The sequence below is a fragment of the Chlorocebus sabaeus genome, chromosome 15, assembly GCF_047675955.1.
Source record: "Chlorocebus sabaeus isolate Y175 chromosome 15, mChlSab1.0.hap1, whole genome shotgun sequence".
Classification (NCBI taxonomy): Eukaryota; Metazoa; Chordata; class Mammalia; order Primates; family Cercopithecidae; genus Chlorocebus; species Chlorocebus sabaeus.
In genome coordinates, this window is record NC_132918.1 from 78,718,278 (window position 1) to 78,740,392 (window position 22,115).

The 22,115-nt window shown below is 43.1% G+C and overlaps 1 protein-coding gene across 6 annotated transcripts in view; it reads right to left on the reverse strand.

Moving 5' to 3' along the window:
• Positions 1–9,754, reverse strand: part of UBP1 (upstream binding protein 1) — a 53,083-nt gene extending 43,329 nt beyond the window's left edge. For 4 of the 6 annotated variants that reach the window (XR_012095607.1, XR_012095610.1, XM_008009394.3 and 1 more), the window contains exon 1: positions 9,081–9,753. Coding sequence is in view for 2 of the 6 variants with exons in the window: in XM_008009394.3 (XP_008007585.1) it covers positions 9,081–9,193 (113 nt within the window). In the remaining 4 variants the exon portion in view is untranslated. Of the gene's footprint in view, positions 1–9,080 lie in introns of all 6 variants that reach the window. The other 2 variants (XR_012095608.1, XR_012095609.1) reach the window with 1 other exon arrangement.
• Between the last annotated feature and the right edge of the window lie 12,361 nt (positions 9,755–22,115).

Consider the following 22,115-nt stretch of genomic DNA (forward strand, 5'->3'; position numbering starts at 1 on the left):
GAGGAAAGAACTGCAAAGCTGTACTGTAGTTTTAGTGGCCTTATGGGTGTAGGATACAGCCAACCACATTAAACCGGAACGGAAACAGCTAAATGCACAGGGTACGGGTGAAGAGAAAGTACTGGTTAGTTTCTCCAGCATGGTCTGGGGAACCACTGACAGGTAGGGCTTCCAGGGGTCTGACAAGCAAGTGAAAAGATTTAGGCATTGAATTATTCCAAGTAATTGTGAAATGCCAGTACCCCAAAATAACCAGGCATAAAAGGTCAAATAAGACTCTAGGAGCAAAAACCAACAGCAGAAACAACAGATGACATATATCCAGTTCCAGATTTTGTCTGTTGGTATTCAGATCTTTTCTGCCTCTACTGCAGAAGGTTAGAAGCCTGAAAACTACATATAGAAGAATTCTTGCTAGACAGAGTCTTGTCAGGTTCTCCAAAGGCAAACACTGGTGGGAAATTAAAGAGCGGGAAAGGGGAAAGCCAGATGCAAAAACAGACAACCAAACAGAACGCAGCTGTAGAAAATTACAGGGGATCAGCAGCCATGCCTCCAGCAACAAGCCCAAGAACAACCAGGTAACATGGCCACCTCCTCCAACCCTTCCAGCTCCTTCGCAATCAAGTACTTCACTAAATCGCTCTCTGCTTGAGACCTCTAACTGATTTCTATTTTCCTGACTGTACACAGACCAGCAGAGATTTCAGACGCTGGAATTATCAGATCCAAATTATAAAATCATGCTTACTCTGTTTAAAGAAATAAAAGAAAAGCTTGAAACTATCTGCAAGGAACAGGACACTTCAAAGGACAGCAAAAACAGAAAAAGAGCAAATAGAACTTCTAGAACTGGAAAATAAAACTGTCCAAATTAAGAACTCAGGTTTAATAGCAGCTTAGACAGAAGTGAAGACTGAATGAGGAGACTGGAATACAGGTAAGAAGAAGTTAACCAGAAAGAAGCACATAGAGGGAAATTATGGAAAATGAAGAAGTTAAGAAGGGACAAAGTGAGAAGATTTTGCATTAAATTGAAGTCTCAGCAAAGAATGGAATAGAGGCAATAACTGAAGACAGGAAGGCTGAGCAAATTCTAGAACTGGTGAAATATACCAACCAATTCACAGATTCAAGAAGCCCAAATGACCAAACCAGAATAAATAAGAAATACACACCCAAATACACCATAGAAAAACTCACAAGCCAGTACAGTATATGAAAGTTCCGCTGGGTGCGGTGGCTCACACCTGTAATCCCAGCACTTTGGGAGACTGAGGCGGGTGGATCATGAGGTCAGGAGTTCGAGACCAGCCTGTCCAATATGGTGAAACCCTGTCTCTACTAAAAAATACAAAAAAATTATCCGGGCATGGTGGTGCATGTCTGTAGTCCCAGCTACTCAGGAGGCTGAAGCAGGAGAATCGCTTGAATCCAGGAGGCAGAGGTTGCAGTGAGCCGAGATCACGCCACTGCACTCCAGCCTGGGCAACAGAGTGAGACTCCATCTCAAAAAAAAAAAAAAAAAAAAAAAAAGAAAGTTCTATTTTCCCAGTAAAGAACTAAGGGAATCAGTTGAAAATAGGCACAGCGAGGATGAGTTGTGAGGATGAGTTATGAAGCTGAGGAGGTGTCATTAAGCTTTCTAGAAGAGTCGGGGAGGAAACAGATGAAAACGTTGTGGTGTAAACTACAGAGCAGCAGGAAAGACATACTTGACAGCCAAGGTCATGAACCAACCACTACTAACAAAATCTGAATACATTCATGTCCATTAAATAAATTACACGTATAGTCAAACATTTACTCATCCAAAGAAAGTTAAAATTGGCTGGGTGCAGTGGTTCACACCTGTAATCTCAACACTTTGGGAGGCCGAGACAGGCGGACTGCTTGAGCCCAGGAGTTTGAGACCAGCCTGGGTAACATGGTGAAACCCCGTCTCTACAAAAAAATAGAAAAAAAACTAGCCAGGCATGGTGGCGCACACTCATCATCTCAGCTACTAGGGAAGCAGAGGTGGGAGAATTACCTGAGCCTAGGAAGTCAAGGGTTCAGTGAGGCATAACTGCACCACTGCACTTCAGCCTGGGTAACAGAGAGTGACCCTCTTCTGGCTAAGTTCTCTGTTTTGGCAAAGTTTTTTAATTTTAAAAAATTTTATGGTTAATACACAATGGTTTGTAATTGTTATTCAAATAAATTTTTTATGCTTTCAAATTTCTTGATACTTTCATTATGAAGTTACAACATACACAGCATCCTATTTATGTTTAGATAGAGACAAAGTAATAACTAAACAAAAGCAACTGTGGTCCTACTCTACTCAAAATCACTGCTAAAAATAAGAGATCCTTTCAAGGCTAAATAGTGTTCACAAGTATATCTTATCATTGCATTCCCCACCCACACCAAAAAGTTACATGTTTCTAAAACAGTTTTAACCACTACACACATCAAGTGTCAAAATCATAAAAGAAGGAAAAACTAAAAATTGTCACAGGACACAAAAACTAAATGCAATATAGAATCCTGGATTGGAATCTGAAAAAGGACAAAAGGGAAAAAACGGAATTCCAAATAAATTTTGTAATTTAAATAACAGTACTGCACCAAGTCTAATTTCCTGATTTTGACAATAGTACTCTGGTTTTAGTACTCTGGAGAAGCTGGGTGAAAAGTACACGTGAACTCTCTATACTACTTTTGTAACTTGAAAAATTTCAAAATGAAAAGTTATAAGTTAAAAGTTCAACTGTGAATACATGAATGAGTAAAAACTAGTTTTGTAATAGTTCATATCAAGGTAACAATTTCACAATATCCAAAAAACTCAGAGTTAATTTTTTTTGTTTGTTTGTTTGAGATGGAGTCTCACTCTGTCGCCCAGGCTGGAGTGCAATGGCACGATCTCAGCTTACCGCAAACTCCGCCTCCCGGGATCAAACGATTCTCCCACCTCAGCCTCCTGAGTAGCTGGGATTACAGGTGCCCACCACCACGACAGGCTGATTTTTGTATTCTTAGTATAGACAGGGATTCACCATGTTGGCCAGGCTGGTCACAAACTCCTGACCTCAAGTGATTTGCCCACTTTTTAAAAAAAAGAATACCATAGGCCGGTGCAGTGGCTCATGCCTGTAATCCCAGCACTTTGGGAGCCCGAGGCGGGCAGATCACAAGGTCAGGAGCTCGAGACCAGCCTGACCAACATGGTGAAACCCCGCCTCTACTAAAAATACAAAAATTAGCTGGGCATGGTGGCATGCACCTGTAATCCCAGCTACTCAGGAGGCTGAGGCAGGAGAATTGCTTGAACCCAGGAGACTGAGGTTGCGGTGAGCTGAGATAGCGTCACTGCACTCCAGCCTGGGTGACAGAACGAGACTCCATCTCCAAAAAAAAAAAAAACTCTACACCAAAGGCTGACAATTGCATATTCATCTGTTAGATCTGTCCCAAAACATGCAAAGTAAATAATACATAGCCTCCTTTAAATTCAGTCATGAAGCTGGGCACCATGTGGTACACCTGTAGTTTCAGCTACTTGGGAGTTTGTGGCAGGAGAATCCCTTAAGCCCAGGAATTGGAGACTGTAGTGTGCAGTGATCAAGCCTGCAACCAGCCACTGTACTCCAGCCTGGGCAACAAAGCAAGACCCTGTCTCTAAAAATAATAATAATATCAGTCATAGAACCTAGAGCTAAGAAAAAAAAAGAAAAAACCAACAGATGGTATTTCCATCCAAAGCAAATGTTTAAATGTGTCCTGGCAAACCAACAAATGCCACTATGATGAAACATCAAATTTATGAGACCATATCAATAAACCACCAAGTTTCAAACAGTCCTAATTGAAGGATATAAACTGTACTATATCTTACAGGGGCGGGGGAACCCTAATTTTAAAAACTGAACACAATAAAAATCTATAGACAAACAATGGAATTACACCAACTAGCTGAGATTACATGAAAATAATTTCTTGAAAGTAAGGTTTCAATAGTGAGCAAACCTTTTTTTTTTTTTGAGAAAGGGTCTTGCTCTGTCACCACAGGCTGGAGCACAGTGGAGCAATCTTGGCTTACCGTAACCTCCACCTTCCGGGCTCGGGTGATTCTCCTGCCTCAGCCTCCCAGTAGCTGGGATTACAGGCATGTGCCACCATGCCCAGCTAATTTTGTATTTTTAGTAGAGACGGTGTTTCACCATGTTGGGCAGCCTGGTCTCAAACTCCTGACCTCAGGTGATCCACCTGCCTCAGCCTCCCAAAGTGCTGGGATTACAGGCTTAGGCCACTGTGCCCGGTGACTCTATCCTTTAGAGCAGGGATGGACAAGCTATGGCCTAAGAGCTAAATCCATCCAGGGTTGTAAAAAACAAAATGTGACAGAATCTATACATCCCACAAAGCCTAAAATATTTACTACCTAGCCCTTTACAAAAAAGGTTTGCCAACCTCAGCTTTATAGTAATAAATTTTAAAATGTGGACACTATAATCTTAAATCAATAAATTTCTTAAATGAGTTACTTTACTAAATCATTTCCTGTAATGCAGCCAAGATTAAATCCAGGAAAAAGTGGTTAAACCTTGAAATTAGAAGTTTTATAGAAATTGCTTCATGAAAAGATTCTAGAGAAAAAAACAGAAATCACTGCCAATTCTGGCAGTATTCTGAAGAACCATAATAAAATTTTTAAATTTCACCAATCCTAAAATTGTTCTACACAGATGTTCCCTAACATATAATAAAGTCCCAATCAACCCATTGTAAGTTGAAAATATCATAAATCAAAGATAAACTCATCAGCCTGGCCAACATAGCAAGACCTTACCTCTACTAAAAATAAAATTTTAAAAATTAGCCAGGCATGGTGGCACTGCCTGTAGTTCCAGCTACTCTGGAGGCTGAGGTGAGAAGATTGCATAAGCCCAGCAAAGTCAAGGCTGCAGTGAGCCGTGATTGTACCACTGTACTCCAGTATCGGTGACAGAGCAAGACCTAGTCTCAAACAAACATTTCATGCACCTAACCTACTGAACATCATAGCTTACCTAGCCTACCTTAAACACGCTCAGATCAGTTAGATTAGCCTACAGTTGGGGAAAACCATTTGGCAACACAGTATGCTGACTGGGAACTATGGCTCACTGCCACTGCCCAGCATCACAAGAGAGCATCATACCATATATCACTAGCCTGGGAAAGACCAAAATTCAAAATACAACATACGGTTCTACTGAAGGTGTTTCTACTGAATGTATATGGCTTATACAACAAAAATTTTAGGTCAAACCATCCTAAGTTGGGGATCATCTGTACTTCCAAGATATATGTCACCTACTCAGGGACATTCTATTTTAGCATGAGACAAAAAAAAAATCATCAATTATTAATAGCTACATAATAAACCTATCCTTACTAATCTTTTACTAACTTAATACTGATCTAAGTTGAAATTCTGTTACCTTACAGGGTCTGCAACACTAATTTTTTTTAACTTTTTAAAAAGTGACAGATAATAGCATAACCCCCTACCCTGTACAACATGATGTTTTGACATATATACACTGTCCAATGTTTAAATTTAACCAATTAACAAATGTATTACCTCAGTTATCACTGTGGTGAGAACATTAACATCCACCCTTTGCATTTTTCAATACATTGTATCATTAACTATAGTAACCTTGTTGTACAATAGATTTCTTAAACATTTTACCTTTCAATCAATATAGGAAATCTGTCATTAACTCAAAGCAGTTTTGATTTAGCAAATTATTTGTAAACTATGGATGTACCTCCCATTTCAAAATGCATAATGTATATCTTCTGTTTCAAGAGATTTATACCACAGCGAAGTTTAACAAACAGGGCTCAGATAATACCTTTTTTAAAGTGAGAATTTAATATCAAAATTTTTATGAGTAAGTTAAAGAAGCCATTACTTCCTATTATCTTCAAAAGTATTTCAATATTGAACCCCCAAATCCTAAAAATTAACTTGGCTACAGATGACAAATTTCAAACAGTGAGATGGGAAGAAAATTACCAGCTGGTCCAAAGACCGTCTCTGAGTTTTAACGAGTATTACTTTTTAAAGTCATTTGGTTATCTACTCCATACTTCACAAAACAAGAATGACCCAGATTTCAAGTTACCATGGGTTTCAGTCTTCACTCCGTGTGGGGGAAAAAAATCAGCCTTCATCTGTTTAAGCCAATCACTTTAACATCTATGACCCTCAGATAATGCATTTACAGTATAAGAAAATGGGTGGTCTAGACTCTAAAAGGTTTCTGAGGTCTCTATCCATCTCTAAAATTGTTACTGTAACCAAGATTTTTAAAAATATTTTTGACCTGCCTCATTTCAAATAGAATCTGCTGCAGTTCACATCTCACACCCAAACATAATACCAAAAAAAACAAAAACAACAAAAAAAGTATAATACAACAGCACACACAGAACACATGAGAACCAGAGCCAAAAGAAAAAAAGAGCAGCAAAGGTAATGTTAGCAATTAGCCCCAATATATTCCCAATATTACCAGCCTACATTATTTTACACAAACATATTTTTCCTACCTTTTTAAGAGAAGGAGGGGGAACGAAAGAGAAGGGGGTCTCATTCTTGCCCAGGCTGGAGTGCAGTGGCTATTAACAGGTGCAATCATAGCACACACTACACCCCTGAATCTCTGGGCTCAAGCAATCTCCCACGTAGCTAGGTCTACAAGCATACCAAACATCACACTTGGCTATTTTTAAGTCAGACCGCTGAGAGAAGCCATTTCTTCCTCTCAAACTATCCTCCCAAAAGATGAGGAAACCATTCCCTAAGAGAAGTCTTAAGAAATACCTCTTGTTTGAAGCCATCCAAAAAGCAAATACAGTAATCATGTTTCATTTTGAAAGAAAAATGGAAAGCTGCCGACAAAATCAATTTGTATCAAGAAGTCATTTTTCCAGTAATTTCTTCAAGTTTACTTCTTGAACTCTGAAAGATAAGCTTTCCTTCCTACTGGATGGAAGAGGAAGTGACTGAATGCTCACGCTGGAGAATGAGTGAGCCATTCATGGGCATCCCAAACCCTCTCACGGTTCCAGGGCGAGGCATGGAAAGTACAACTGCAGTCCAGGGAGGCCTGCAGCAGCTAACGCCTTCTTCACATTTTCTCCTTATCCAGTCAATTTTGGAATTTCCTTAGTTTGAGAATTTCAAACAAAGGGCCTTGAATTTGCAAGAGGCAAGCACTCTCATCTCTTAGTTTTTGAGGACTCAATTAAATACGAAAAATATAAGCTTCTTAAAAATGGTAATTACCTTCAAATGTCTTTGAAAATTTAGATTAAACGGCACAACCAAAAAAGCATTCGAGGGAAACTTATCCCTGTAAAGAGTATGGTAGGTTACACAGAATTACAAAGATCTCACACACTACTTTAAAAATACATGGTCAGGGAAAGGTTTAAAATCATCAAGATTGTACTTCCTTTTCACGGAAATAAACCATACACATAAATTATTACATTAATAAGTTGACTGAATCACTAAATCAAATTAGAGATCAAATAAAACCCTAGAAAAAAGTAAACGCTCAAAATAGCTATCAATAAGTAAACTTTTCAGCAGCAAACTTTCATTTTACCATAAAAGAGAAGCAGTTGAGGAGAGACATATATGAACTTGCTTCACGTGCCTCTTTTGCCGTGACTGTAAGCCCCGTGTTTCCAGTAGAGCTAAGGAGCAGAATGGCACTAGAGGAGTGCGTTTTCACTAGAGAAGCACTGCCTCTAATACTTCCCTCTGGGGTGACTCCATGACTTGCAGTAGCTCAATTTCCTGAACAACTGAGACAACTGTTTTAGAAAATAAGCCACCTCATCTACAGGCCTCAAGTTATACAACTGCAGAGAGAAGAGGTGCCAAGTTCAGGAAGCCCAGCAGAGACCAAATCAGAGCCAGACGCTGGGAAACTCCGGTTTCATACGCTTTCCACCACTCACTTCCACACTCCGAGAAATGTCTCCAACCTTTCTGAGAGTTCTTTACGGCTCAGAATTTCTCTTTAAGATTTAAAGACCCAATTACTTCAAGGAGCAGCCACCATGATTCGAGGCCAGCTTTGACCCAGAATTCCTCCTCTAGAGCTGCAGTAAGATGCATGAATGCTACTGGGTAACTGTAGAGCACTTCCAAGACATTAGACGTTTTCTAAAGAACAGAAAGCTACACTTAATTCACATGATTGAAAAGCTGCCAAACCACTGACTTTTAGACTTTATTAGTCGAGTCAACGCTATGGTAAACTATATTTCAATAGAGCCACTAAAAAAATACAGAGCTTCCAAACTCCTAACAGTTAAAAGGATAAAGGGCAGAGACTAAGATCAGATCTGTTTCAACCTCTCAATATTAAAATGAATGACCGCTGGTACAGACAGCAGAGACTAAACAATTGTTTGTGGTGCAATCACTGCATCTTAAAACCCTCAAGAGGAAATAGCCTGAGAGGGTAGTCTCCAAAATGGGAAACTTCACTTTGAGACAATCAAAAAAAACCAAACGAAGTCACAGTGCTACTCCCACCGCTGCTCTTTCAATTATAATTTACTATCATCAAGTGATTAAAACCTGCAGCCAAAAAAAACCATAATGTAGGACAACTGACCCCAAAACGCTGGACAGTATTCGCCCAATACAAGTGCTGCCTTTTCGTACAGTGTATTCTAGCTCCAACGGGGCTTGTAAACCACTTGTAAGGAAAGGAAGCCCCTTCCCCCCCCAACCCAAGCCATCCTAATAGCTGGGCGTGTTTTACAGCAAATATGAAGCACTCAGGAGCGGTCGGAGGCCGAAGCTTGCGGGGCCACCCTCCCCCACCCGCCCGTCACCAGGGTGAACAGAGGCCTTTGGGGTTCCATGGCCCCCGACCGCCACGCGGCAAGGACTCCGACCCCGCAGCCCAGGAGGCCCGTGCACCTCTGGGAGCAGCCGCATCTGGCAGAGACTCAGGGCTGCGCAGGCCTTCCCCAAGGAGACAGAGCTTCTCCCCGCCCGGGGCGCCCAGTACCTCATGCTGTAAGCGCCGGCGCCCAGCTCCTGCCCGATGCCCGAGAGGCTGGCGTCGAAGTCGTGCACCAGCCCGGACTCGATCACCTCGTCCATCTTGAGCACCCAGGCCATCTTCCGGCCTCGCCGTCGCCCCGCACAGCGCGGCCTCCGCGTCCAGGGCGAAGGGGCCGGAGCTCCGCTGGCGCGTCCTGGGGGAGGGCGCGGGTGAAGCCTCCGGGGGGGTGGCGAGTGGTCACCAGCGGCGGCCGGGACCAGAGCGGCGGGGGCCCCACTGGCAGGGCACGGCGAGCCCAGCGAGCAATTGCAGCGGGAGCGGCCGGGCCGCCGGCAGCGCCACCCTCCCGCGGACACCGGCCCTGCGCCTCATGCCGGCGCCGCCGCCCAGCCCCCGCGCCGCTAGCGCTGCAGCCGCCGCCGCCCGCCCCGCCCGGGGCCCCCCGGTCGCATCCTCCTCCGGGACCACTCGGAGGCCGGACCTCTGGCCGCTCCGAAGACCACACGGGGACAAGCCCTCCGCCCGCCCGTCACCCTTTCCGCAGCCTTGACTCCTCGCCCCAGGCCCGCCCAGGCTCTAGCGCCACACCACCCCGGCCAACCCAGCCAACGCCGCTCCGCCGGCCCGGACGCTGGCTTCAACGCGGCTCCAACTTAGGCTCACGCGCCGCTTCCGCCTCCCCGGCCCCGCCCCAACCCCGCCCCCGCGTTCGCCCCACGCCCCGGCCCTCCCCGTACAGCCCCGCGCTTAGGGCCACTCCCCGCGCCTCGCGGCCCAGGAACTGTTCGGACAGTGCAATGCGGCCCCGCCCACGCGGCTGTTCCCTGCCGGGGCGGCCTCGCTGCTCCTTGCACAGCAGCCCAGGAAGAGGCGGTGCCAAAAGGGCTGCCAGTTTCCGCCCCTTCAAGTGAGTGAGAAGATTGACAGGCCAACTGAGCAATACCTGCAAGTGCTTGGACGAAGCTCCCGTGAGTCTCTGCGTCCCCCGACTAAACAACCAATCAAAATGTTCTTCCTCTTGGGCGGGCTCGAAGACGGAATTTGCTGCCAAAAGAAAGAGTTCATTGGACTCCATGGTAGAAAGCGGCCTCAAACGCCACTTCCGGAGGTGATTTGCTGTTCTGTGGTATTTCCCGGTCGGCTCTGCTTTTTGCCCTCTCTACCGAGGGAGAGAGCGGTTCGCATCTCATCTGGTGACAGAAAAGCCAGTTGTGCAGAAAACTTTGGCGTGACAGTAAGCCAGTCAACGCTCCTGAGAAAGAGCTCTGGAAAGACTTCCCCCATTGGTTGCATTGCAGGGAGCCGCTTGGCTATCCTGAGCTGAACTAGCTGTTGGTCGTCCTAACTGCAGGCAGTCTCGTGACCTTCGGCTCCGAACCATTAGGACGTGCTACAGTAACAGCTACGCTGCTCAGAAGGCCCGAAGGGTCTTCCTCAGCGACCTAGCGTGGGCACGCGCCACTGGGGCCAAAAGACAGAAATCCTTTTACCGAAAGAGATGAAATAGAAAGCAGGAGCTGAGGCTGACTTACAGAGGCAGTGTGCGGATCAGAGTTCCTTAGGTACGGCTGCTGGCGCCTCACTGGCGGAATCCCTGCTGAAGAGAACGTCAAGGCCCAGGCTTCGCCCTGCATCGAACTTACTGCCTCAGAATAAGACCCAAATGCTGAGCGCCCCGCCCTAACTCGCCAGTTTAAGTTCAAAAATATATAGATTAAAATGTCAGCCTGATGAAACAGTGGCACTGAGCCAGAAAAAAATAGTCTTAACTCCTGTGTGATTTAAATATTAACTTACAGGCTCACGCCTGTAATCCCAACACTTAGGGAAGCCGAGGTGAGTGAATTAGTTGAGGTCAGGAGACCATCCTGGGCAACATGGTGAAACCCTGTCTCTACTAAAAATAACAAAAATTTGCTGGGTGTGGTGGCGCGCGCATGTAATCCCAGCTACTCGGGAGTCTGAGGCGGGAGTAGGGCTTGAACCCAGGAGGAGACATAGCAAGACTCAGTCTCAAAAAAAAAAAAAAAAAAAAAAAAATTAGCTTGGAGAATGTTTTTCTCTTTACACAACATTTTCATTTGATACAGCCACCGAAGTAGATACAAAAGAACACTTTAGAGATGAGGTAATTTCGGTGAAAATGTGTAAAGATTACACCATGCAAGGTCACACAGTAAGTAGCTAAACCAGGGCTATTTGACTAATCCAGATTTCTCTGATTCCAGGCGAAAACATTAGATTGACCATCTGTTCAGGAAGCTCCATTCCACTATTACAAATAAATCTGCACAATCGGATGGTCAAGGGAAACACTGGCCTCATTGGGGGTCTCAGTTGTGTCTTCATTCCATGATCTCACTTCACTTCCATAACCTAGTCTATAACCAGATTAGCCAGGCTTACTGTTTGTTGTTGGAAAATTTGGAGAAATGGAATTGGGGGAAGATAATTCTCTGAAATTTTTGGAGAGAGTGTAAAAGTACAAGCTACCATCAATTTTTCAATCAGGATGTGCCCTAAGGAAGTACTAGGTCAAACATTTAGAAACAGAACCTCAGGCTGGGCAGTGTCTCAGGTCTATGATCCCAGCACTTTGGGAGGCCAAGACTTAAGACTTGGGAGGATGGCTTTAAGGCCAGTAACTGGGAGACTAGCCTGGGCAACATGGCAAGATCCCGTTTCTACAAGAAAAAAAAATTAGTCGAGCATGATGGCATGCTCCTGTCGTTCTAGCTACTCAAGAGAGACTGAGGCAGGAGGATCACTTGAGCCCGAGAGTTTGAGGCTACAGTGACCTATGATTGTGCCACTGCACCTTAGCCCGGATGACAAGATGAGGCCCTGTCCTTAGAAACACAAACAACAACGACGAAAAACAAAGACAACGAAAAAAAATAAGCATTCTGGAGGATGGAAATAAAAGTGTTGGCTGGTCATGGTTGCTCACAACTGTAATCCCAACACTCTGGGAGACCAAGAGGGGAGGATCTCTTGAGGCTAGGAGTTTGAAACCAGCTGGGCAACAGAGCAAGACCCCTGCCTCTACAAAAAAAAACATTTTTTTTGAGACAGAGTCTTGCTCTGTTGCCCAGGCTGGAGTGCAGTGGTGCGATCTCGGCTCACTGCTGCAAGCTCCACCTACCGGGTTCACTCCATTTTCCTGCCTCAGCCTCCCGAGTAGCCGGGACTACAGACACCCACCACCACGCCAGGCTAATTTTTTGTATTTTTAGTAGAGACGGGGTTTCACCATGTTAGCCAGGATGGTGTCGATCTCCTGACCTCGTGATCCACCCGCCTCGGCCTCCCAAAGTGCTGGGATTACAGGCGTGAGCCACCGCGCCTAATCAAAAAATTTTTTTAATTAGCCAGGCCTGGTGACCTGCACCTGTGGTCCCAGCTACTCCAGAGGCTGAGGTGGGAGGATCACTTGAGACCAGGAGGTCAAGGCTTGCAGTGAGCCATGATGTTGCCACTGTACTCTAGCCTGGGTGACAGATGAGACCCTGTCTGGAAAAAAAAATAGAAGTATCAAGCAGTGCTAAATAGTAATGTCATAAAGAGACCAAAATATAAAGGAAGGATAATGTTAAAACTTTAGACAAATTAAATATGAGTTTAATTTTGCAAAAAAAAAAAAAAATTTGCCGATCAGGTGGCCACCCTGAACCAGAATATGTTCAGAGAGATTCCAACACTGTTGCATGGTAGAAGAAGATTTATGGACAGAAAAGGACAGTGATGTACAGAAAACAGAAGTGAGATACAGAAACAGCTTGATTGGTTGAGTGTATTATTTGAACAGTTGGCCTCCTGTGATTGGCCAAAACTCAGTGATTGCTATAATAGGTTATAGTCCATTTATACATCCAGGTAGGTTACAATTTACTATGTACAGAGAAACCTTTATGCTGAACTTACAAGGAGGCAACTTTAGGCTAAACTCAATTTAACAATTTCTCCCCTTTTGGTCAACCTCTCAACTTGACCAAAACAGAGAGGTTGACCAAAATTGTAGACATTGACATTACTTTCTGACCATTGTAAATGTACTTATTTGGTCTAAAATCCCACTGGGAAATAGTACAACAGTGGGTTTTGTAAGGTGGGAATAAGGACTTTAGGTCATTTTCTGGTAAGCGTTAGAGTGGAGGAGACTTTTTTATTATGTTGGAATTTTTATTTATTTAAATTTTATGGACATTTTATGGATGATTGTATATAAACATTTACAACTTTTGAAAGTCCTTAGTGTATGTAGGATACTACTATTAAGATTATCAAGAGGATAATACCAAGACTTTGGAGCGTGCCCCTTAGCCAGGGTCACCATGAACTAAACTAAAATCAAATAGATCAAAGAAAGAACTAAATAAAAGGTCAAGCTGTTTTAACCAAGCAGCTTGTTTATTAATCCTCTGTAACTGAATCTCTGTAATACCTGATATGTTCATCTCTGTGCAACAAGAAGTGTCAGCAACTGCAGATATTTCTCTGTCCAGTCAGTAAGTTAATAGACAGCAATTCCATTATCTAGCACAACTTTAATAAAAGAACTTAGTCTGTTGTGCCATGGCCTTTGTAGTAGAGTTAGCTACAGAGTCTATTATGAGGGATACATTTCTTTTTTCTTTTTCTTTTCTTTTCTTTTTTACTTGTTGAGACCGAGTCTCGCTCTGTCCCCCAGGCTGGAGTTCAGTGGCGCGATCTCGGCTCACTGCAAGCTCCGCCTACCGGATTCATGCCATTCTCCTGCCTCAGCCTCCCGAGTAGCTGAGACTACAGGTGCCCGGCAGCACGCCCAGGTTATTTTTTTCTGTTTTTAGTAGAGACGAGGTTTCACCGTGTTAGTCAGGATAGTGTCGATCTTCCGACATCATGATACACCTGCCTCAGCCTCCCAAAGTGCTGGGATTACAGGCTTGAGCCACCGCGCCCGGCCTTTTTTTTTTTTTTTTTTTGAGACGGAGTTCCGCTCTCGTTGCCCAAGCTGGAGTGCAATGGTGAAATCTTGGCTCACTGCAACCTCTGCCTCCCAGGTTCAAGCAATTCTCAGCCTCCTAAGTTGCTGGGATTACAGGCACCTGCTACCATGCCCAGCTAATGTTTTGTATTTTTTTTTTTCTTTTTTCTTTTTTTTTTTTTTTTAGTAGAGACAGGGTTTCACCATGTTGGCCAGGCTGGTCTTGAACTCCTGACCTCAGGTGATCCACCCACCTTGGTCTCCCAAAGTGCTGGGATTACAGGTGAGAGCCACCGTGCCCGGCCATGAGGCATAATTTCTAATCATTGCTTCATTTATTCTAAATTATGGAAAAAGAGACAATAAATGATGTCTGTATCTAGAAGACTGAAGGCCTCTTCGTAATGTTTTTTTAAAATTTATGATATTCGTTAAGAGGAGTGGACTAAAGTTTTTGACTGATTGTGAAGTAATAAAGGTATTAACATCAGCACAATATGTTGTTTTCTTTTCTTTTCTTTTTTTTAATTAATTTATTTTTTTTTTTGAGACGCAGTCTTGCTCTGTTGCCAGGCTGGACTGCAGTGGCACGATCTCGGCTCACTGCAACCTCCTCCTCCAGGGTTCAAGTGATGCCCCTGCCTCAGCCTCCTGAGTAGCTGGGACTGTAGGTGCCCGCCATCACACCTGGTTAATTTTTTTGTATTTTAGTAGAGACAGGGTTTCACCATATTGGCCAGGATGGTCTCAACCTCCTAACCTCGTGATCTGCCTGCTTCGGCCTCCCAAAGTGCTAGGATTACAGGCGTGAGCCACCGCACCCAGTCTATTTTTTTATTTACTAAGGCACAAGGTTGTTTGTTAGAAGACGGGCTGTGAGATCTTTTATAAATAAAACTATATTCTGTGAGTGCATATAAGACTTTTATTTTTATTGTCTATAGAGGCATATGTAAGGAAAAAATTAAAAGGTAAGAATCTCATGATGGTAGAGAAGTCTTGATTTGTGATCTTAAGAAAGTTGTCCATGTCTAGGATGTTGTCTGTTTTCAGAGAAAGGGTTTTTTTGTTTGTTGGTTTTTGGTTAGTTTTTTGTTTTTGTTAGTTTTTTTTAAAGTCTCTAATGGGGATATAGTTTTAAGAGTCGGTGGCTTTAAAAGCCACCAGGCGCAGTGGCTCATGCCTGTAATCCCAGCACGTTGGGAGGCCGAAGTGGGTGGATCACCTGAGGTTGGGAGTTCAAGACCAGCCTGACCAACATGGAGAAACCCTGTCTCTACTAAAAATACAAAATTAGCCAGGCATGGTGGCACATGCCTCTAATCCCAGCTACTTGGGAGGCTGAGACAAGATAATTGCTTGAACCTGGGAGGTGGAGGTTGCAGTGAGCTGAGATTGCACCACTGTACTCCAGCCTGGGCAACAACAGTAAAACTCTGTCTCGGGGGGGAAAAAAACACACACAAAAAAAGAGTCTGGAGGGGCCATTCTGAGTTGTAAGATTATGAACTTAAAGTTTGAGGTCCTGAAGTTTTGTTGCAATGTGAGTGATAAGAGCAGGCTTTTTTTAAAATATCATCTGTAGAAGACACAATTTTGGGGTTTCGGATTAGGAAGGGTGTGATAGTTTTTAGTGGACTATGAAAAAGGTTTTTTTTTGGTGAAAATATATTTTGGTATAGTGTACTAAAGTCTTGTAGTATTTAGTCATAATGGAGTTTAACAGTGGAAGCTATATGAAGTTTTTTTTGGTTTTTATTTTTTTCTCTTTTAAACAGTCTTGCTCTGTCACCCAGGCTGGAGTGCAGTGACACGATCTTGGCTCACTGCAAGCTCCGCCTCCCAGGTTCATGCCATTCTGCTGCCTCAGCCTCCCCGGTAGCTAGGACTACAGGTGCCCGCCACCAAGCCTGGCTAATTTTGTGTATTTTTTAGTAGAGATGAGGTTTCACCGTGTTAGCCAGGATGGTCTCGATCTCCTGACCTCATGATCTACCTGCCTCGGCTTCCCAAACTGCTGGGATTACAGGCGTGAGCCACCTCGCCCGGCCATGAAGTTTTATTATTGGAAACATAGGCTTTTCAGTTACTGTTGGTTAAGGGGCCATTAATTTTTTTTTTTTTTTTTCAGACAAGGTCTCATTCTGTCACTATGTTGCAATGGCACAACATAGCTCACTGCTCAAACAATCCTGTCTCAGCCTCCCAAGTAGCTCGGACACGAAACCATGCCCCGCTATTTTCATTTTTTTTTTTTAGTGATGGGGTCTCACTATGTTGCCTGAGATGCTCTCAAACTCCTGATCTCAAGTGATCCTCTCACCTTGGCCTCTCAAAGTGATGGGATTACAGGCATGAGCCACTGTGCATGGTCATACGTTTTTTAAATAAAAAGGTTTAAAAATAGTTAAATGTCAGAAAGGTATATTTTGGAGACTGGTTTGGTTTGATAGGTGGTGTTTTTAACTTACTGTTTTCTAGCTAAAATTAAGTTTAGAGTGGAAAGGAATAGAGCAAAGAAAGTATTCTCTACGTCTGGTCTAAATATGGATAGGTCTGAGAAAAAGGGAAGTCTACTTTATCTGAGGACCTATGTTTTAGGAATATTTTATTTAGGATAGTTTGTTTTTTTTTTGTTCTTTGTTTTTGTTCTCTTGCCTTTAGAGTGGGATAGTTACTAAGTCAAAAAGGTTAGTAGATGTAATTTTTTTTTTTTTTTTTTTTTTGAGGGGAGTTTCGCTCTTGTTGCCCAGGCTGGAGTGCAATGGCACGATCTTGGTTCACTGCAACCTCCATCTCCTGGGTTCAAGTAATTCCCCTGCCTCAGCCTCCTGAGTAGCTGGGACTGCAGGCGTATGCCACCATGCTCGGCTAATTTTTTTGTATTTTAGTAGAGACGGGGTTTCACCATGTTGGCCAGGATGATCGCAATCTCCAGGATGATCCTCCTGCCCCGGCCTCCCAAAGTGCTGGGATCACACGCGCATGAGCCACTGCAGCTGCCCAAAAGATAACATCTTAACATATGTTTCTGAGTTGTTCTCAGTAAACCCAGATCCCCACCAAACGGAAAATGCTGTCCACTGGCACCTAGACCTCAGATAAGGGGGAACTGAGAACTGAATGATGACTACCATTCTTTTTTTTTTTTTTTGAGACAGTCTCACTCTGTTGCCCATGCTGGTGTGCAGTCATGTAATCAAGACTCACTGCAGCCTTAATCTCTGGGGCTCAGAAGATAATCACATCTCAGGCTCCCAAGTTGCTGGAACTAACAGGTGTGACTGCCTGAATTTTTTGTGTATTTTTTGTGGAGACAGAGTTTTGCCATGTTGCTGGGTTGGCTGACTGCCATTTTTTGTTCTGAATTTTTTCTTGAGGAACCTGGAGGAAGTCATGCTCACAGGCAGTTACTGGTGGAAGAGATCCAAGTTAACCAAAGTTACTGGTGGCATATCCTCATGGGTCAATAGGAAGTTCAGTCCTTGCCTCCTCAGAAGAAAGAATTCAACTGGGGGGCATAAGGCAAAAAAGAGACCAATGCAAGTTCCAGAGCAGGAATAGAAGTTTATTTAAAAAGGCCTTAGAGGTCAGACGGTGACCTCATGCCTGTATTCCCAGTGCTTTGGGACACTGAGGTGGGCAGATAACCTGAGGTCAGGAATTTGAGACCAGCCTGACTAACATGGAGAAACCCTGTCTCTACTAAAAATACAAAATTAGCCAGGCATGGTGGCACATGCCTGTAATCCCAGCTACTCAGGAGACTGAGGAAGGAGAATTGCTTCAACCCGAGAGGTGGAGGTTGTGGTGAGCCGAGATTGTGCCATTGCACTCTTGCCTGGGCAACAAGGGTGAAATTCAGTCTCAAAAAAAAAAAAAAAAAAAAAGCCTTAGAACGGAAAAGAAAGTGCACTTGGAAAAGATCTAAGCAGGGATGTGAAGGTTAAAGACAGAAGGTCAAGTGTCCTGTTTAACTGTGATCCTAGGACTTTTATGACCTTGCCTCTTTCCCATGATTCTTCCCTTAGGGTGACCTGCCCACATGCGCAGAACCCTCCTTACCCTTGGGAAGTGAGCACACACACTGTATTTAGGGAGTTATACACATGCCTATCTGAGGCTTTCTTCCTTTATCTGGTGGAGTATACCCAGAAGATCATACTTTGCCATTTTTGTCTTTTTTTTTTTTTGAGATGGAGTCTCGTTCTGTTGCCCGGGCTGGAGTACAGTGGCACAGTCTCGGCTCACTGCAAGCTCCACCTTCCAGGGTCACGCCATTCTCTTGCCTCAGCCTCCCGAGTAGCTGGGACTACAGGTACCCGCCACCACACCCGGCTTTTTTTTTTTTGTATTTTTAGTAGAGACAGGGTTTCACCATGTTAGCCAGGATGGTCTCGATCTCCTGACCTCGTGATCCACTTGCCTCGGCCTCCCAAACTGCTGGAATTACAGACGTGAGCCACTGCGTCTGGCCCATTTTTGTCTCTTAATATGCACGCCCAGGAAGCTGTTTCTCCCTGGGGCCTGCATTCAATACACATTTTGATATTAACAGGTGTAGACCATCAGGAAACGGCCTCTCCCTGGTACTGCCAAATTATCATTTTTAGAGAGGCAATGAGATAACTGCTGAAACATCACCAGACATTTATAGTGGGTTGGGGGACAGCCTTCCCCTGCCTGGCTGATTCCTAACTACTGATGCAGCATTTTTTGCTCCTTAGCTCAGCTAAATCCGTGTTCTTGTCTCACAATCAGGAAGAATTAGGCACACAGACACATTGAAAGGTGAGGAGGATGGGATTTATTAAGCAAAAGGGGAGCTCTCAGCAAAGAGAGAAGTCCCGCCAGCAGGCTCCCACCTCAAAGATCGAATACCAGGCCACCACACATGAGCTGAAGAGGCCAGGCTCCTCTCCTGCAGAAAGCATGAATTTCTTGTGGCTCCACCCCAATCCCCCAGTGTATGTGAGCCTCCAGTCCACTGTGGGCATGCTCAGGCAAGACCCTGTGCATGTTCCCTTATCTACACAAAAACATCTGATATAAATACTTGTGGGGTGGATTATAGATTCTCTGGAGCCAGAGAGTGACATTCTTACTCACCACAAGTTAGGAACCCTTTATGGGGACAGTGTAGACAACGTATGAGGCCAGTTTTCCCAATGAGTTTTTATCGGCTCTGCAAGTGAAGCTTGATTCCTTAAAGAGAAGCACATGCTTCCATTTAAAGCCTTGGTAAAACAACCAGTTTCTCCAGTTGTGTTCTCTTGCAAAAGAAAATGGATTCTTTCTGCACTGATGCAAATAACCATATTGCTGCAAGTTAAGAATACTTACAAATAGTTTACAAATTCTGGAGAAGCCAGGCAGAGAGAAACAAATATGCTCCAAATTTTGTTCACAGGAGTTAACTTACTTGATTATTAAATGCTGTAAATAGCTCAAAATAAGTTTTCTTGACTCTGAAAAACAAAACAAGCATCAGCAATGTTTTAAGCAAAAGTAAACAAACAAAAAGATTACTTCAGTTTTCTATTAGTTCAATCTATTCCATTAACTCTTATGCTGCTTGATATTCATAAACATTTCAGCTCTTCAAAAGTCCTGTACATTTTTCTTTATTCCAATGTCACAATCTCCAAAGTTATCAGAAATCTGCATTTGAGAACACTAAAGTTCTATAGCTGATTATAAAACATCTTTTGAAGAGGATTAAAACAAGACAAGAATTGTCTGTGAATAACAAGATGTCCAGGGTAGTTAGTTAAAAACATGATTGACAGATAAATTTAGTTATCTCTGTGGTTTACAATAACTCAACATAATAACCTTAATTATCATTGATAGCATAAACACAGAACTCAGGCATTACAATTTTAAGCATCCCATACAATACAATTTTGGAACATGTATTAATATTCTTCTCTAAAATATAACCTGAAGGAGATTAAACATCATTTTGGCAATCCACATACCTAAACATGTCAAATAATCCTGTTTACCCCTCTTCTGGATGCTTCAGGGGCCCTCTGTAGCATACAAAAAAAAGCTAGGGGTGAGGAAAGAAAATTTCAAAACTGATTTTGGGAAACCTGTTTAATAAGTTAGAGGTTTAAAACACTTGAAATTATAACACACAATTCCAGATTACCATGTTATTTATTTTACCAAAATGATGACTCAAATTTTTTTTTTTTTTTTGAGACGGAGTCTTGCTCTGTCACCCAGCCTGGAGTACGGTAGTGTGATCTTTGCTCACCACAACCTCTGCCTCCCGGGTTCAAGTGATTCTCCTGCCTTGGCCTCCTGAGTAGCTGGGACTACAGGCATGTGCCACAACATCTGGTTAATTTTTGAATTCTCAGTAGAGACAGGATTTCACTGTTAGTCAGGCTGGTCTCAAACACCTGACCTTGTGATCTGCCCAGGTTGGCCTCCCAAAGTGCTGGGATTACAGGCGTGAGCCACTGTGCCCATCCCCACCCTCCCCCCATCTTTTTTTTAAAGAGACAGGGTCTTGCTTTGTCAGTCAGGCTGGAGTGCAGTGGTGCAATCTTAGCTCACTGCAGCCTCAAACTTCTGGGTTCATGTGATATTCCTGCCTCAGCCTCAAGTAGCTGGAACTACAGATATGTACCACCACGCCTGGCTAATTTGAAAAACTTTCTTTTTGTGGAGATGGGGTTTCATTATGCTGCCCAAGCTGGTCTCCAAATCCCAGGTTCAAGTGATCCTCCCTCGTTGGCATGCCAAAATGTTGTGATTACAGGCATGAGCCACTGTGCCCAGCCAAGAAGAACTTTGAAACCAAAAGTCTGTGCTTCATTCCCATTTTTCTAAGGGTTAAACAAAGGCATCTTCAAGCACACAAAGCATCAAAAGGTTTACAAAGAAAGATTACCTTTGAAATAATCAGAGGAAGTCCTTCAACAATAAGATAAATCCAGGAGCCATCCTGGTATGTAGAAAAAATAAACCAGTAAATACTTGTTTTGTAAATAGGATATATCCACGAATTATATCTGTAACAATTTAGAATAAAAATTCTAGTCAAGACATAAAGGGAAAGAAAAGGCCCAAAATGGGTAAACACATGCTAAGATATTCTCACTTGCAAAAATCTACAACATCTATTGGTATATCTAGTGTTTTGTTCTGTTTTTAAATGTTTTTATTTGATATAAAATTTGCATATCAGAAATTTGCCATTTTAATCATTTTAAAATGCATGAGTCTTTTTTACTATATTTGTAATAACATGTACCTATCTAATTCCAGAATATTTCCAACACCTGAAAAAGAACTCCCACCTCCCTCCATTTACTTGCAAACACTAATATAATTTACATGTTTACGGATTTGAATGTTCTGGATATTTTATATAAATAGAATCATGCCATCAATCTAAATAACAAAGAGAGGCTCTATAAAAGAAAAAGGTATTTATTTGGGAATAGAGCATTACAATGGGAAAACATGTACCACAGTAAACTGTATTAACATATTCAGGGAGGTAAAAGAAAACAAAAAATGTTTCAAGGCTCCCAGGTACAAGTGATTCTCCTGCCTCAGCCTCCTTAGTAGTTGGGATTATAGGCGCATGCCACCACACCTGGCTGATTTTGTGTTTTCAGTAGAGACGGGGTTTCACCATGTTAGCTGGTCTGAAACTCCTGATCTTAGGTGATCCACCTGCCTTGAGGCTCCCCAAAATGTTGGGATTACAGGCATGAACCACTGCACTCAACCAGAATATTTTTTAACATTAGTGATTCCATTTTGATTCTGACAATTTTCATGTTTCCCCTGTTTGATCAAGATTTTTTCTCCAACATTGTCACTGGTCAATCATCCTTTAGATTTTGATGTCTCTCAGTGGCAAGATGAAACTGTCCTATTTGTTGGCCTCATGTCATGTTGGGGAGAGGGACTGGTGACTAGGAATCAGTGTCAAAACCGTTTTAGTCACATGAGAGCAATAAAGGAGGTTTGAGCGGAGTGGTTCTCAGGTTCCATGAGAGTCTGGAGTCCACTGTTAAGTTTAATTTTCTCTGTCTCATAGTATT